The 15,722-nt window shown below is 54.9% G+C and overlaps 1 protein-coding gene across 6 annotated transcripts in view; it reads right to left on the bottom strand.

Moving 5' to 3' along the window:
* Positions 1-15,722, bottom strand: part of DNMT3A (DNA methyltransferase 3 alpha) — a 107,175-nt gene that overhangs the window by 67,804 nt on the left and 23,649 nt on the right. For 2 of the 6 annotated variants that reach the window (XM_046660973.1, XM_046660972.1), the window contains exon 2: positions 11,240-11,493. In XM_046660973.1, the coding sequence (XP_046516929.1) occupies positions 11,240-11,302 (63 nt within the window). In that variant the 5' untranslated portion in view covers positions 11,303-11,493. Of the gene's footprint in view, positions 1-9,912; positions 10,167-11,239; positions 11,494-11,649; positions 11,810-13,055; positions 13,163-15,722 lie in introns of those variants that run through there. The other 4 variants (XM_046660974.1, XM_046660971.1, XM_046660975.1 and 1 more) reach the window with 4 other exon arrangements.

Genomic DNA, 15,722 nt, shown 5'->3' with positions numbered 1-15,722 from the left:
AGGGGTTAAAGTTGCCAGATGCACAGAAGTCGAGGACAGACTGATTTGGCTAGGGGTGGTACCAGCTGACCTCAGAGAGAGCACTGTCCACACGCTGTGCAGAATGACATGGCAATGAGGACTGAGGGGCTGGAGAGACAATTCAAGGAGTCCAGCCGAGGAAGAGTCTGGGAGAGAAGCCAGCCCTGTGCCCATCTTTGGGTGGGGGGGGAGGGTCCGGGATGGAGAAAGCGCACCCTATAGGAGGCTCTTTTCAGGAAAACACTGCAGAGAAGCCATGAGGGCAGAAAGGCCGAAGGGGGAACAGCCTGGTGGTGGGAGGCCTCCATGAGAGCTCTCGGAGGCCTGGGCTGAGGGTGGGCCAGGGGCACATGCCCCTGCTAGGCCAGACCTGCTGGTTCTAAGCTGTCTTCTGAGGCCCCACAGACACCCACTTTGGAGAAAGGATCACTTGGATCACACAGAGAGGAAGTATTACAAATGCAGCTTAACATCTGGGAAGGTTTCAACTGGATCTGCACCACTGCAGGAGACTGAGATGGTGCTGTTGATCTGATTCCACTCCTGGGGTGGGCACCGTCTCCACCGTTCCGACCAGGGAACTGAGCATTTACAACAGAGTCAACGCAGGTCACAGAAAGGCACAGCGCCAGAGCAAACCAACGCGAGCATGTCCCAGCTTGTCCTCTTGCTAGTTAGAGGACCATCCTCTCTGAGCCTCAGTTTCCTTATACACAAAATGGGGTTATGAAGCTGTCCAGCCTGCCTGCTTCTCAGGTTTTTAAGAGGACAGATGAACATATGGTTTGGAGCTTCTGCTGAATCCCCAGAACCTACAACAGGCCCAGCGCTTAGTAGGTGTTCCACGCGCCCCTAGATGAGAGGGCTCAGCTGGAGAGCACTAGGCCAGACCTAGCCTAGCCTCTGACCACTCTATGGCCAGGCCCGTGGGACTGGAATGCACAGGGCAGCAGACAAGAAGGGGCTAAAGTGGATCAGGATCAGCCCGGGTAGCCATAGGGTCTGGAAAGATTCCTAGTGCGCAGAAATTCTGGGCTCTGAACTATTTCTTTAATAACTGCGTTTCTTACTGGGGGATTCATTTGCTTTTCTAACTTTTGTTCTGAACTAGTCAGAGACATGAAAGATGACCAGGGCCTCCAGTTAGCAAAAAAAAAAATAAAACAGTTACCATGCTGCAATGACCTAAAACCAAAGATACTTGACATTTAGGACAGCCCGGCTTCCATGAGACATGTGGGGAAAGCCTTTGGGGTCCCAGACAGGAAGCCCTGTGCCATCTGGAGATGTGCTGTCACTCCTCACCTGCAGCCACACCTGCTATGTCTGATCCCAGGAGATGCTCAGCACGGTTTCCCCTGATGAATTCAACCCAGTGAAACACAGCCCAGGAGGAAGGGGTGGAAGGCCCTGATGCCACCCCCTGTCCGGGTCCTGACATGACAAGAACGTGGTGATCACCAGGGCAGGCTGCCGTGGATGAGCCTGGACCTCAGGCCAGTGCAGGGCAAGGCACTTTGCTCCCAATCCAGCATTCAGGGCTCGGGCATCCCCGGGAGGTGCTTTAGGAAACCAAGTCTCTGAGCGGGTCTGAGTGACTCCTGGCCTATGCCCTTTCCACCAGGCCCCAAAGTATGGCTTTGTGAAAGGCATGTTACTTTTGGCCAACATATCATTCTTCCACGCTGCAGTCACAAGTCACAGGGCAAAGAGGAAGGCGATACCTTTCTGCTCTGGGCCTGCCTGAGTTCACACGGACGGGTCAGGGGGATAATACGTGAGAGGGGTGAGCAGATGGCGCAGGGCTGTGCCCCTCAGGGAGGCGAGCAAGTGGTTCATTCTCTCATCTGTCACGGGGCCTGTTTCATTCAATATCTTTGCTGATGGGCTGAGCAAAGGAATTTAAAATATGCTTATCAAATCTGCAAGTAGCCCTGAATTAGGAGGCATCGCTAATACTCTGAGAGGGAAGAATCTGATCCACGATGCCTTGGAGCAGCTGGAAAACAGGAACAGATTTAGCAGGAACAGATTTGAGCCCAGGTTGGTTTCCTCATCTGTCACGTAAGGGGACTGAATCAGTCAATCCTTCCAGTGGGAGGGGGAGACGGGAGGGGGCAGGAATTCTAGTTAGGTGGGCTTTGGGGAAGGCAGAGGGGGCTGGACTTCTTGCTCTGCTCTTTACTCACTAGTAATTTCTAGCTATTTAACCTCTCTGAGCCTTGTTTTCCTCACCTACAAAATGGGGATAATAATATCTACCTCACACAACAACTAAATAAGATAATACATTGAAGGCTGACACGTGATATCACTCAAGAATTGCTAACTTCCTCCGCTCCACACAGACTGACCAGAACTATTCAGAAAAGTGCATCACTGCCTTCCCCCGCAGCCTCCCTCCCTGCCCCCATGCAAATCCCAGCTCGGGGCCCTGCAGATGCAGCCATCACTCACTGCTCCAGACAAACCCCAACATCTGGCTGGTACTGCTACAGTGAGGTACTCAGGAACGGGGGCTCCGTGATCTTTCCAAAATGCAGAGCTGATTATGTCACTCTGCAGAGCTTAAGCCCTTGCTGAGGGGCTCCCAGGGGCCTGCAGGATCAAGCCATGCTCCTTAGCCCATGTGAAGGCAGGCCTCCAGGGTCTGGCTGGCCTCCTTGGTCTCCTCTCCCCACTGCCTTCCTGCACAAACAGACTGCACCAGGTGCAAAAGTGGGCTGCTTCCCTTCCCCCAGTGCCTTGGCATAGACTCTTCCTCCTCTCCCCACTACCTTCTCCTCAGGTTGACCATCAAACGCTTATTCTTCCAGCCTCACTTCCTGGGTTCCCTTCCCCTGGGCCTCCTCTTCCCATTCTGTCCTCGGCAGGTCACAAGCTCCTTCAAGGGACGGTCTCTTATTCACCCTGGTGTCCCCACTGCCTAGACCCATGCACCTGGCACAGGGCAGGAATTTGTAAATACTGGGTGAGTGACTGTCACAAAGTAGGTGCTCAACAATGAGTCCATGTACACGGAGAGAGCATACACACAAATCCACAAACCTGCACGAATACCGTGTGCATGAGGCTCCAGGGCCACTCTGATCTTTATGACTCCAAATCAGGAAACAGAATGACTAAAACATACTTTCTAGGCTTAATCATGTCACTTTACATTTAGGCAGCTCTTTACAGCTTTCAAAGCACCTTCACATTTGGTGGCCTGTTAGATTAGGTAGTTACCATCAGCCTCTCTAAACTTCTGAGGCTATGACTTGACCTACATTTTCACAAAGCTCACTGGATGGATTATTTTAAGCCACATACAACTTCTCATTCTGATGAGCTGGGCGATGATGATAATAATCTTTCGCATTTGTATAGTACGTGGTAATTAACAAAGCATTTTCACATACGTTATTTCATTTTATACTTACACTTTACAGAAAGCAGAGCTGGTATTATTTTTTTCCATTACACAGGCGGGAAATCTGAAGCTCAGAGAGGTTACCTAACACGCAGAAATCAGAGAGCCAGGAAGGAAGGCCTTTAGAACCAAAATTTAAATCTTGATTCCCGGCCCACGAGTCTTTCCATTGCAATATGCCATTATGCCCTACTATGCTGTGTTACTGACACATGTGCGCGCACACACACAGTGAAACCATGAGCATGCAGGCAATCCAAGTGTAAAGGTACACACTGGCTTCACACACATTATCCATACAGAGCTCACACCTAGACATAGGACCCCTCCCCCTAAGAGAGACACATCCCACAAGGCCCTCATGCAGAGACAGCCAGCCAGATTGTACGTGCTCCTTTGGAACATACACCGGATGCCACTGACCCAGCATCCGTTGAGCAGATGTCTCAAGTTGGTGTTTGAGTCCAGGGGATGAACTTGCCGGATCCAGCCAGCCACTTGCCTGCACCCCCTGGGACAAGAAGCACGTACAGCCTTTGCCAGCTGGCTGGCCGGCCTCCCAGGGCCTGTCTGTGGTCATGGAATTCAGTGAAACAAATTGGCTTCTCCAGCAGGCAGAGCCCCGCTCTGAGCCACCAGAGTACCAGGTCTGCAGAGTTACAGCCACAGGACCTGCACTGCGCACACGTGCGCACGCACATGGCGCTCACACGCACATGCGCTCACAAGCACTCACACGTAGGACATGCCTAGGCCAGGCCTGCAGAGAGGTGAGCCTGAGGAAGTGCTGCTGGAGCACGGGCGGGGAGGGGCAGAGGCTGTCGGGGTGAGCGGCCACGCAGGGGCACCAGGAATTGCTGTAGATGCTCACACTCCCACACAGCCCTCCAAAAGCCCCTGCTTTCACTGATCTCAGTCATCTCCCAAAGCTCATGAGCCCTTTGTTTCAATTATTTGACAATATTCGACAAATATTCAGTGACTGCTTAGTGAGCTTCATATTGTAGCTATGGATGAGAGCCTCCCATCCCGCCCACAACGCCCCCTCCTGGGGAGCAGCAGCCAGGGACCCCACAGCTCTGGGCACCTGCACACAGCAGGTGCTCCATAAACGCTGAATGGTTGACAATGGCCGTGCCTGTAGGTTTCCCAGGCCCTCCTTCACACCCTGTGCGCCATACTGGGGCCTCACTGCCTTCCAGAATGGAGACTCCGCTAAGCAACACGCCAGCACACTGCAGCCCAGCCGTGCTCACCTCTGTGGTCTCAGGGCCACCGTGAGGCCAGGCCTGAGGATGGGCTCAAAAACCTTTACTGAGCACCTACTGTGTACTGGATATAAAGATAAGCAGACAGGGACCTCAATTTAGAGGGAGAGACAACACGTAAACAAATAAGTACCTGCCCCTGTGCTGAGGGCCAGAGGGGAGCGTGCCCTCTCTCTGCTAGCACCCACCTCCGCAGACCCCAAGCCCACCACCACATCCCCAGCCCACCAGGCATCCTTGCTTTATGGAGGGAAAGAATCCAGATGAAACGAGTTCATAGCCACATGGCCTTTGCCAAGTTTCTCAACCTCTCTAAGTCTCAATTCCTCTTCTGTAAAATGGGGATAACGACAGGAGGTGGCTGCTGAGTTACCGGGAGGATTAAGTGAGTTAATTACCAGGTAAAGGAAGCTCCTTTACACGCCTTTCCACGCTGTGAAAATGTTTCAAGTGGGACGGTCATAAGCAATAGCCCTGGCTACCCTGTGGCTCTCTGCAGAGGCAGCTGCGGGGCAGGACCAGGCCCCGTGCCCAGTCCAGGTGCCAGAAAGGAAGGGCATCCCCCCCATTTCCCAATCGTCCCGGGACACCTCTGCCAGCTCGGTTCCCCGCCTGCCTTCCTCCCCTCTGCAGGGCTGAGCTCAGCATTCCCAGCCCAGGCCCCGTGGGACCCGCTTCTTGGCAGGGATGGGCTTCATCCCCAGCCCAGTCATGTAGGGCACGAGGGACCCCAAGGACCTTGGGCCCAGCTGTGGCCCCTCACCGGGGTCCCTGGAGGCAGCCACAGCCCTTGCCATCAGGAGTTATGCCTCTCTGCCACTTGCCTCAGTTCTGCTTCTGTTCAATGAGTAAAGGGAGAAGGGACTTCAGGCCTGTGTGTGCCTACGGCCCGAGAAATCACCTTGCCTCCACAGGCCGGGCTCTTAGCGGACTTTAAGTCCGCACCACTCACACTCCCATCTGCATTTTTCTGCACTCTTCTTCCTCGATGCCCCTCAGTCCTTCAGGCTGCAGTGGATCCACACCACAAACGTGCAGATGGATAAATACGTAGGTAGGTAGATAGGTAGGTACACAGAAAGACAGATAGATAGGTAGGAAGGTAGATAGACAGCTAGTTAGCTAACTAAAATAAATTATAAGACTAATTCAATATGTGCCAAGTTCCTTTGTTAATCATTCTCACACCTCTTCTCAGGTAACCCTCTCATTTCTCTGCTCAGAGGTCGCACAGCTGAGTCCAGATTCAAACACAGGTCTGTCTGCAGAGTCCAACTGACCCCCACCCAAGACTGTACTGACTGCAAGGGTAACCAACCCGACACATAACAGCATCTACAGAGAACCCAAAGCCTCAGACATGGGTCCCCATCAGCTCAGGGGTGGGCACTGTTTACATCACACGTCTGCTCTCCACGTCCAGGTATCTGATTGACTCCACTGAGCTAGAAATGGATGCCCCATTATTATTAGCTGTGTTCCTGAAGAGGAAAGGGTAGAGGTGCCTTTTCTGTAACTGTTTAAATGTACTAAGAGGGATGCTATTTAAACGACCCCTATAGTGAATATTATAAAGCAAAGAGCCAGCCCTAAGTGACCAAGTGAGTATCCGAGTGCCATAAAGGCAGAGCGTGCCTGGGGTGGGCAACAGACCTGTGGGCCAGCAAAAACAACTGAGCGTGGAGCTGGGAGGAATTTCACCCTAGGATGCCCTTGAGCTTGGGTACCAGAGCACAGGAAGTGCTCGGTGCCCGAGGGAAATCAGTACGCGCCAGGCCTCTAGGCTGGACTTAGGTGGGAAGGGAGGGCCTCCGGCACAGCTCTGGTCATACATGCACACACACACACACACACACACACACACACACGCACATACTCACTCTTGCTGTGCTTCTTGAGCACAAATATGCACCCCCTGTGGCTGCTTCTACTACCCAGCAGGAGAGGGCGTGCTCGGGGCAAGCTGTCCAGGAGGGGCCTCCCTCTTCCGGAGGGTATGCATGGCTTACCCATTCTTGTATCTTCCTATCCCCTTCCCATTACTAGGTCCTCCAGTAATGTTTATTCAGTTCGTCTAACAGACCTGTGGAGCCCTACTATGTTCTAGGTACCTGGAAAGGTATGTAAGTCTGAAGAAAGAAAGAGTGGGAGAGCAGGAAGAAGAGAAGGAAAGAGAAGCAATGTGGGCAGAGAAGAAAGGAAGTGAGGGAGGGAGGGAAAACAGGAGAGAGGAAGGAAGGGAGGCAGAAGGGGATGCAAAGAAACAATGTGCCCACAGCAGTGTCTTCCTTGAAGAGTATGTATCAGGGGCGTGTGTGTGCACGTGCACACCCACAATCATGAACACTAGCCTGTGTATGTGAGTTCCTTCTGGAGATGAAGTACTCCCAACATCCTCCTCTGGGCAAGAGCGCTGTCACACAAAGGAATGCATTCTCTGACCATCCGACTTTCAGTCTACATAACCATAATTGAACCTGCAGCAGAAGAAATGTGGGTAGGACTGTGGAGCATCAGGGCGGGGAGGCACCATTCACTCCACTCCCCTTCGTGCAGGAGGCAGCCTCAAGAGTACAGAAGATGACAGCACAGGCCGCCTGAGTTCCAATCCCAGCACCATCACTTACTAGCTGTGTGACCTCAGGCAAGCGACATAACCTCTCTGAGCATCAATTTAGTCTTTAATAAGATAGAGTGATGAATACTAGAGCCTACTTTACAGAGCAATTGTAAGAATGAAATAAGATAACGCAAGTACAGAGCTTAAAAGAGCACCTGGCAGACAGTCAGCACTCAGTGCATCTTGGCTGTTATGTGACTGAGGCCAGAGGAAAAAGAGGAGTGGCAAGATCAGGGGCCCAGGCTGGGGCCTGGACTCCTGGCCAGGCACTCATTGGTACCTGGGGATCTGAGGAGGCCCTTCCAGCCCCAAGGCTGGGAATGCTCCTGGTCCCCTTTCTTGCTCCCTCTGCCCCTCTCCCACCCCTGCAAGCAGGGCTTGGCACCCTACCTCCATGATGCCCTCTAAGCCAGGACTGAGGCTCCTGGCATCCCTGCCCATCTCCCATAAGGCCAGCTCCCCCCCACCCTGCTGTGGCCACATTGACCCAGGTGACCCACCCTGGCCAGCACCCCAGAGCTCAGCCCCCAAAGCCTGCCTTCTCTCAGCTTCCCAAGCAGCCGCCTCCATGCCCAACGTATGGATGGCAGGGTGGGAGAGGCTGCAGGAAGAAGAGATGCTGGGCAGGGGCCGGGGGGACACCACACACACAGACCTCTCTTACACTCCCAGCCACAGGCATGGCCACGTCAGCCCATCACCCACAGCTCTGCACCTCACCCGCTTGAGCCGGGGCTCTGGAATTGTTCTCTTGTGCAGGGGTCTTATCTAGTCTCATTTTCCTTTCTATCCTATCCACAAAATATTCGCTGAGCACCTCCCCTGTGTGAGTCAGCCCTGAGGATTCACACGGCAAAGACAGTGGCTCGGCCCTGCACGCCAGGGACAGCCGTGGGGCTGGACAGGACCCACACCAGCACTCCCCAAGTCCCTCCGAGGCTGATTAAACACGGAGTGCTGGGCCCCGTCCCCAGAGTTCCTGACTCAGCCGGTCTGGGGTGGGGCCCCAGCTTTGGCATTTGTAACCTTTCCAGGTGCTGTGGTGCTGCTGGCTTAGGAACCCCATTTTGAGAACCGCTGGTCCACTGCAAACTGTAGCTTATGGCAGAGTGAAGCCAGGACTTTGACCAGCGAGGAGGAGAGAAAATTGGAGAAAGGGCACACCAGGCAGAGGAGCAGCACGAACGATGGCCTGGCACTCCAGGAAGTGCTGGAGCAAAAGGTGCAGGAGGCGCAGCCGGCAGGAGGCTGGAAGGGCGCGTGGGGCCAGGCAGTGAAGGGGCCAGTGGGTGGCCACACCCCTTCCCTCTGGCTCACCAAACAGTTCCTTTGTGCCAAGCGCCCCTGGCAACTCCGCACTCTCCTTGGGCTGCAGCCCAGGCCCATCTTCCCCCTCTGCAGCTACGCGGCACCCCTGCCCCAGGCCTGGCTTTCACAGGCTGCCCTGGGTGGCTGTCAGCCTCTCTCCCCGCCCTCCATGGGTGGCTCCCTGGAGCTGGGGAGGCAGCCCTGAGGAGCCAGGGAGGTGTGCCAGGTGAGCCAGCATGCGCACTGTGGGTGTGAGCGGCTGGGAGGAGTGCCCGCCGTGACCCAGCCCCCGTCTACCGGCTCCCTCTATCAGCACCAGGATCTGGGGCTGGGTGTGCATTTGTGGCCACTGGAGCCAGAGCAGTTACTATGGGTAGATAATAATAGCAATCGTAATCCCTCATAATTGGACCCGACTTTGCTGTCTGCAGGGCACTTCCATGCCCATGACCTCATCTGACTTCCACAACCGCCCTGTAAAACAGGCACCGCTAGAGTTACGATCCGCATTTGACAGCCGCGCAAACGCAAGCCCAGATGGCCTGAAGTCACATCCCAGTAAGTGGCAGACTCAGGCCTGGGACCTGGGACTTCTGACTCTTAGTCCAGTGCTCTTTTTCTACCCTGAACTGTCATAAAACAGAGCTCGACCTTCTGCTCTCCATGGGAGGTGGCCAGGGGCTCTGCTGCCCAGGGCAGCACAGCCCAGTAACAGGAGGAATTTGGCCTGGCTGTCCCCATCTTCCCCACCTTGGGGGGCAGCTGACCACCAACTGCAAGTGCATGGACACGGAGCTGTGTCAGCACCAGTCAGGACATGGGACCAGGGGCAGGGAGTCAGGGTCACCTAAACCAACAGAGGAGCAAAGCCAGGCCCAAGGTGGGGAGGAAATTATCCATGGTCATAGCTGCCACTTGAGAGCACAGGTGGCCACAAGAGGCCCCAACTGCATGGCAGCAGTTTCTGGGTCTGCTGCTGCCCGAGTCCTGGGCAGGAGGAGCCCAGAAGGCCCGTGGGACAACCTGAACCACCTGTTCTCTTTCCATGGGGTCAGAAAGAAGTGAGGACTGACCTGTAGCCCCCAGCAGCCTTGCCCTGTGGGCCACAGCATACGCTTTCTCCCCAGCTTGCTGGGTATATTACGCACCCCCCCCCCCCCCCCGCCGCCCCCAGGGATTCTGCAGGATTCCAGGCTAAGAAGGCAGGTGTCTGGGCTTGGTGCACGCACGTGTGTGTGTGTGAGTGTGTGTGTGAGCGCATGTGTGTCTATACCAGGACTCACGCAGGTGGGGCAGTGGGAAAGGCTCCAATCCAGGAGGCAGGAGACCAGGCTCTCATCCGGACCCACCCTGAGTAGCTGGGCTCAGCTTCCTCATCTGTAAACTAGGGCCATCTGTCCTTGCCCCACTTGTTTCATGTGTTGTTCCCGAGGACCAAATGGATGGCATCTACCCAGAAAACAGAAACACGCTCTAAGAATGAGTGAGCCCAGAAAGGAACTGAGCAAGCGTGGAGAAGGGTGAGCAGGGAGCGGGTCTCAGAGCTGCCCTGCTGGCGGGCTAGCAGAGCTCCTGAGAGTGCTCAGGGGCCCCAGACCTGGTGCCAGGTGTGCACCCAGTTCCAAACAGTGCCTCACGAACACGCCCTGCTACTCCCAGATATTGCCAAGCATCACCACCCCTCACCCCTGCTCAGGGAAACGGGAGCAGGCAGAGGGCACAGCAGATAGGGTGCCCCAGGAAGGCCCGTGGCCAACAGCACTTCCCCGGAAGGGTGGCAGCAGGGCTTACATTCCACTGAGAGAAGGGGCAACAGAGTCCAAGTGTTGGGGTTTGGGCAGCTTTGCCGACACGTAGACACAGCTCAGTGAGGTCCCTAGGCAGCCTGTCGGGACCCAGCAGGGATTCTGTCAGTCTGCTGTGATCTCCTCTAACGGCTTTAGGCCCCTCCTGGAGGTCAGCACAAGGGTAAAGAGGTCACCCCTCCTGGGGCTCTCAAAACAAGGTCACTAGCTCCATGGCCAGAAGTGACACTTGCGTGGAGCCTGGGGTTGGGGTGGGGAGCAGGAAATCACATCTCCATGATGACTGGTGTCGCCCGAGCACAGCACATGGCGCGAGCCTGACTGTCTGTGCGGGAGGGGGAGCCCTCATGTGGCCTCACACCCCCGAGCCCTCCCGAACTTGTCTTTGACCTCCCAGAAGCTTCTGAACATCCTGGGGAAAGAGAGGCAGCTAAAACAGGTGAAGTGACTCACCTGAGGATGCAGAGCTAGTCAGAGGCTGATCCAGAAAGGAATCCAGGTTTGGGGACTATCTGTAATGCTGACCCCTAACGACTGCACAGACCTAGGCTTTGAACCTGCTCAAACACACAGGGGTGAAAAGCGTGGGCCCTGGAGCCTGACTACTTGGCTCAAATCCAAGGATTTAACTTCGTCAAGCCTCAGTTTTCTCATCACCAAAACAGGGCTATCTGTCCTCACTACCGCCTGTGTGATGACTGAGCGACGCGGTCCAGCGCTCAGCACACCTGAGCTGTCATTCCTGGGGACGGGCCCTCCCTCTCCGGTTCCAGCCAGAGGGCCCCCGGCAGAGCCAGCTGCTCACCTTGCGGTCCTCCTCCCGCTCCGGAGCGGAGCTGCTGGTGTCCCCAGGGCCGCTGGAGGGCATTGCGGGCAGCTGGGCGGTGGGAGGCAGGCTGGGGCTGCGCGGGGCTGGGGGGCTGCTTGGCTGTGGGGAAGGAATTATTGTGGTCTTTGTAAGCAAGAGTTAAAACTTGGACATAGATCCCGGTGCCGAGCGAGACTCCAGTGAAACTCTGCCCCAGGCTGCCTGTGGGTTTGGGCTTCCAGTGGCTCCACCTGTGGGGGAAGAGGAGAAGGGTCAGCAGGGAAGGGCACCCCCAACCCAGGCCCCACCTGACCCCCGCCCCCTCCTCAGGGCTAGGCCCTCAGCCCCAGGGCCAGGCTGGCCTGTGAGGCCTGGCCCTCCGACCTCACTCCTCTTCCCAGCCTCACCCTCAGCTCGGGCCAGCCTAGCACCCCAGAGAGTGGGGGAAACCGAGGCCAACTCAGCTGGTGTGGCACTGCCTGGCTTCCCTCAGGGCCAGCTCCTGCCTCCGAGGCGGCAACAGGCTCCCTGGGCCTCCGCGTTGCTGTGGCACAGTGGGCGCCACTGCTGGGACTTCCAGCTGCCTCCCGCCTCCTCCCTTCTCTTCATTCACGTCTGTTCTTTCCTTTGAAAGCTTCCCGCACCCTCCCACCCACCCCAACCCGCCCCTGGGAAATCCCAGAGGTCCCCAGCCCAACTACATTTTCCTTCTAATCTGTCCTCCCCACACGCCCCCACCCCCACACCGCCCCCACCACGTGGAGGAAGTGAGCGGCAGTCACAGGATGTAGCGAAATGAATGTCACCTCACTTCAGGACCAGTGCCTGGGCCCAGAGAAAGCTGAGGCTGAACTCAGGCTGCGGCCAGGCTGAAGGCCTCGGTCTGCAGTGCTGTCGAAGGGACGCCCTGGTGGGGAGAGGCCACAGCCATAGCCACGCAGAGGGAGGATGCGAGGCTGCTCTCCCCCCCCCACCCCGTGAACCGGCCCCATTTGCCTTACGAAACTGGTGGGCTTGAGGGGGGCCCTCTGAACCCACACAGCTCAATCTTAGGGGCTTTTCATCCTCCCTGCTTCAGGTGTGGGCCTCAAGCCAGTGAAATAACAAAGCCGTGCAGCAGGCCTCCGCTGGGGGTGGGGGTGCTGTGGCTTCAACCCTCTTCACTCAGAGACACAGAGTTCTCCTCCTCCCCACCCCCCAGGAGGAGACAGGGGCCAAGCCCCTGCCTCCAGTGCGCCAGCCAGGCTGGGGAGGGGATTGGCAGGAGAAGGAAAGTGGGAGGCAGGCTGGATCTGGGCCCACCCACACCCTTCCCCTTCCAGTTCCCAGTTCCCGGTTCTGCTTCCCCCGGCCCCCCCTCCCTCTTGGGCTGCTTCTCCCAACCCCCTTCAGCCAGGGCTCCCTGGAAAACCAGGAACCGGAGACAGCACAGGCTTGGGTCTCCCACGGGCGCAGCCGCTTCCCCAGGGATGGGTGCCTGGTTGGGAGGTGGGTGCCCCAGTCGTGGCTCTGCCCTGGGTGTAGATGGGAAGCCGGTGCCAGGAGGAGCCTCCTAGGGCCAGGACAGGAGGGGCCCCATAAGTTAAAACCCAGACTGGCCGAAGGCGCTCCATACCCCACAGGTGAGCCCTAAGGAACCCCAGGTGTAATGACACTGCTCAGCTTAGTACAGTGTGGGACTCAATGAATGTCTGCGGCCCAAGTACACGAGTGAGGGGATGGCAACAGTGAGAGTAGCTCCATGTGTCAGACGCTGTGCTGAGCACGTGACAGGCAGTCCTCCTCCGGGCAGCGACAAGTGCTGTTACTATACCTAGTCCACAGTTGAATCTGAGGCTCTGAAGGGTTAGGACTTGTCCATACTCCAGTGGCAAAGGCTTGAATCCAGATCTCTGAGTCTAAGGCTCTGAGGGGGTCTCTCTGAAGCTCCACCCCCCGGCTTATAACACCCCACAGAAACAACTCTTAAGAGCCCATTGGAGAACTGGTCCACCCCAGAACTCCATGAGGCTTCCATCCACTATCAGCCAGTGATTGCCCCTCAAACCCACTCCCCGTTTCTTAGCACACACATCCCCAATCACCCCCACATCAAAACCTTCAAAAGGACGTGGAAGGCAAAGGAGGCAGAGTCTGATTGGAAAGAACGCTGAACCCCGAGTCAGCAGATGTGGGTTCTAGGCCTGACTCGGGTTTCTCTGGCCCTCAGTTTCCTCATCCATAAGATGGGAGAGTCGGACCAGGTGATCTGCAAGACGTCTTCTAGCTCTGCCTTGCCAAGCTGTCGGAGGCCACAAGTGCAAAGGGAGGAGCACACAAGCCTGGAACGTCTTCAGCAGCCCCAAGAGCCCCAGAATGGAGTCCGTGGAGACCCAGGCACAAAGTAAGTAAAAGGCAGATAACCATTTGTCTCAACAGTGCCCTGAGGCCTAGAAACATCCAGCGGCTTCTGTGAGAAAAGTACTTTCAGAGAACCTCTGGTTGCCAGTGAGAAGCAAGAGGGAAAAGCAGAACATCACAAGGCATTGACCCCGAGGGCAGACACCCCGGAAAGGAAAGGAAATGCTCCTTCCTCCTCCCCCTCCTCCAGAGAGCCCCTGACCTCTGAGCAGCAGACACTGTCCTCGCAGCAAACGCAGCTGACCTGGGCCAGTCTTCAGGTTGCTTGGTGTCACTCACGGGAACAGACCTGTCAGTCAGTGTCCCTCAGAATCACCCGGCACCATCTAAAACCATCCAGCCCAAGGCCGGGCAGCCCATGCCCCGCGCAACTCCAGGGAGCCCGGTGGGCGGCCAAGGTCCTGGCCTTGACACAGCACTTCCTGCCTTCGCTCACGGGTCCCAACACAGCAGCGGGTGTCCACCATGACAGTCCCTCGCCAAGCACGGCCCTGCCGCTCCTGGCACTGAAGCATCTCCCTCACCCATGCCGAGAGCTGCACCACAGAAACCACCAGCAAAGGAAAACACTTGCCAGGAACTCTACCACCAGGACGGGCAGCTTTCATTTTCTCCTTCACACTTCTAACGTCCACAGTGGCCATGAATAGCATTTATTAACGACAACTTAAAAAAACTTTTTTTTTTTTTATTAATGTTATGATAGATTACAACCTTGTGAGATTTCAGTTGTACTTAAAAAAACTTTTTATAAGGAACCCTACCATGACAATGTCTTGGTATTGTGACTGACGTGGTCGCCGTCACCACCACTCCTTCCGTTACAAAACCACTGTGGAAGGAGGACTGGGATTTTCAATATACCCACCAAATTTCACTACTTTCTCAATTCAACTTAGTAAAAAGATGTTGTAAAGAAGATGTCAAGTCACAAGACTGGGCTGAACAGAGAAGAGACACCACCAACATCATTCTGGGGTCTGGAAAGCAAACTTGCGATAGCTAAATTTCAAACAGCACATGAAAGCTGATTTATAACCGAGACCTTAAAAGACATTTGACATGATAGCACTAGGTCCCTCCAGGACGAGGGTGAATAGAGTGCACGCGTGAAAACAAAGAGGACTGAATGAGATAAGTAAAACCCCTGCACCGGCCTCCCCCCGCAGTCTGAGGGTCTGTTCTCTGCAGCGCACAAAGCAGAGGGTCTTCGCACAGAGAGCTGACCAGCACAGCTGGAGCAAAGGTAATATACCAAAGCCAAGGGGCTGAAGGCTATTTTAAATGCTGAGGTTGGGTCTCCCCGGCTATTCCCCCACTGGGCTCCTAGAACACTGACAGCCAGACCCTGACCTTCTCTGGAGAATCTAATCAGTCCCAGAATAAGAGCTGAAGGATACAGATACTGACACCAGAACCCAAATGATGTCCAAACGGCTTGTTCAGGTCAACCAGGGTGGATCTGTAAGTCAACAAGCCCCACCATCATGCTCAGAGCTTCTAATCAGCTTTTTAGTCTCCTGTTCTTAATTCTGAAAGGACAACCAAGGGGCACCAGACATCTGAGGGAAGCCTCTAACTTGGAAGATAAGAGACTAGAACAAATAAACCAAACCAAACACAACACAACTTGGAGGAAACAGACTTTATGCACAGAGAAGACACTACATTCATGAAACAAGAACATGATGCTATTGAAAAAGAACATTCAGAGAACAAAAAAGAACTCCTAGAAATAAAGACCAGGCTAGTAGAAATGCAAAACTCAACAGAAGGGATATATTAAAAAGAAAAATAGAAAATAGGAGAGGATGGAAAAGAGAATTAGAGAAATTGGTCCAGAAGTTTCCACCTCTGAAAAATAGAAATTACAGAAAGAAAAAAACAGAGAGGAGAAAATTACCAATGAAATAGTTCAAGAGAATTTCCCAGAACTGAAAGACAGGAGTTGCCTGAATGAAAAGGCCCACTGAATGTCCCACACAGGGGATGAAAACAGACCCACACCAAGGCACATCACTGTGAAATTTCAGAACACCGGGACAAAGAGAAGATCCTACAAATTTCTAGAGCGGGAGAA

The sequence above is a fragment of the Equus quagga genome, chromosome 5 (genome assembly GCF_021613505.1).
Source record: "Equus quagga isolate Etosha38 chromosome 5, UCLA_HA_Equagga_1.0, whole genome shotgun sequence".
Lineage (NCBI taxonomy): Eukaryota > Metazoa > Chordata > Mammalia > Perissodactyla > Equidae > Equus > Equus quagga.
Note: the sequence above shows the minus strand (reverse complement) of the source record. Positions and strands in the feature narration are given on the sequence as shown.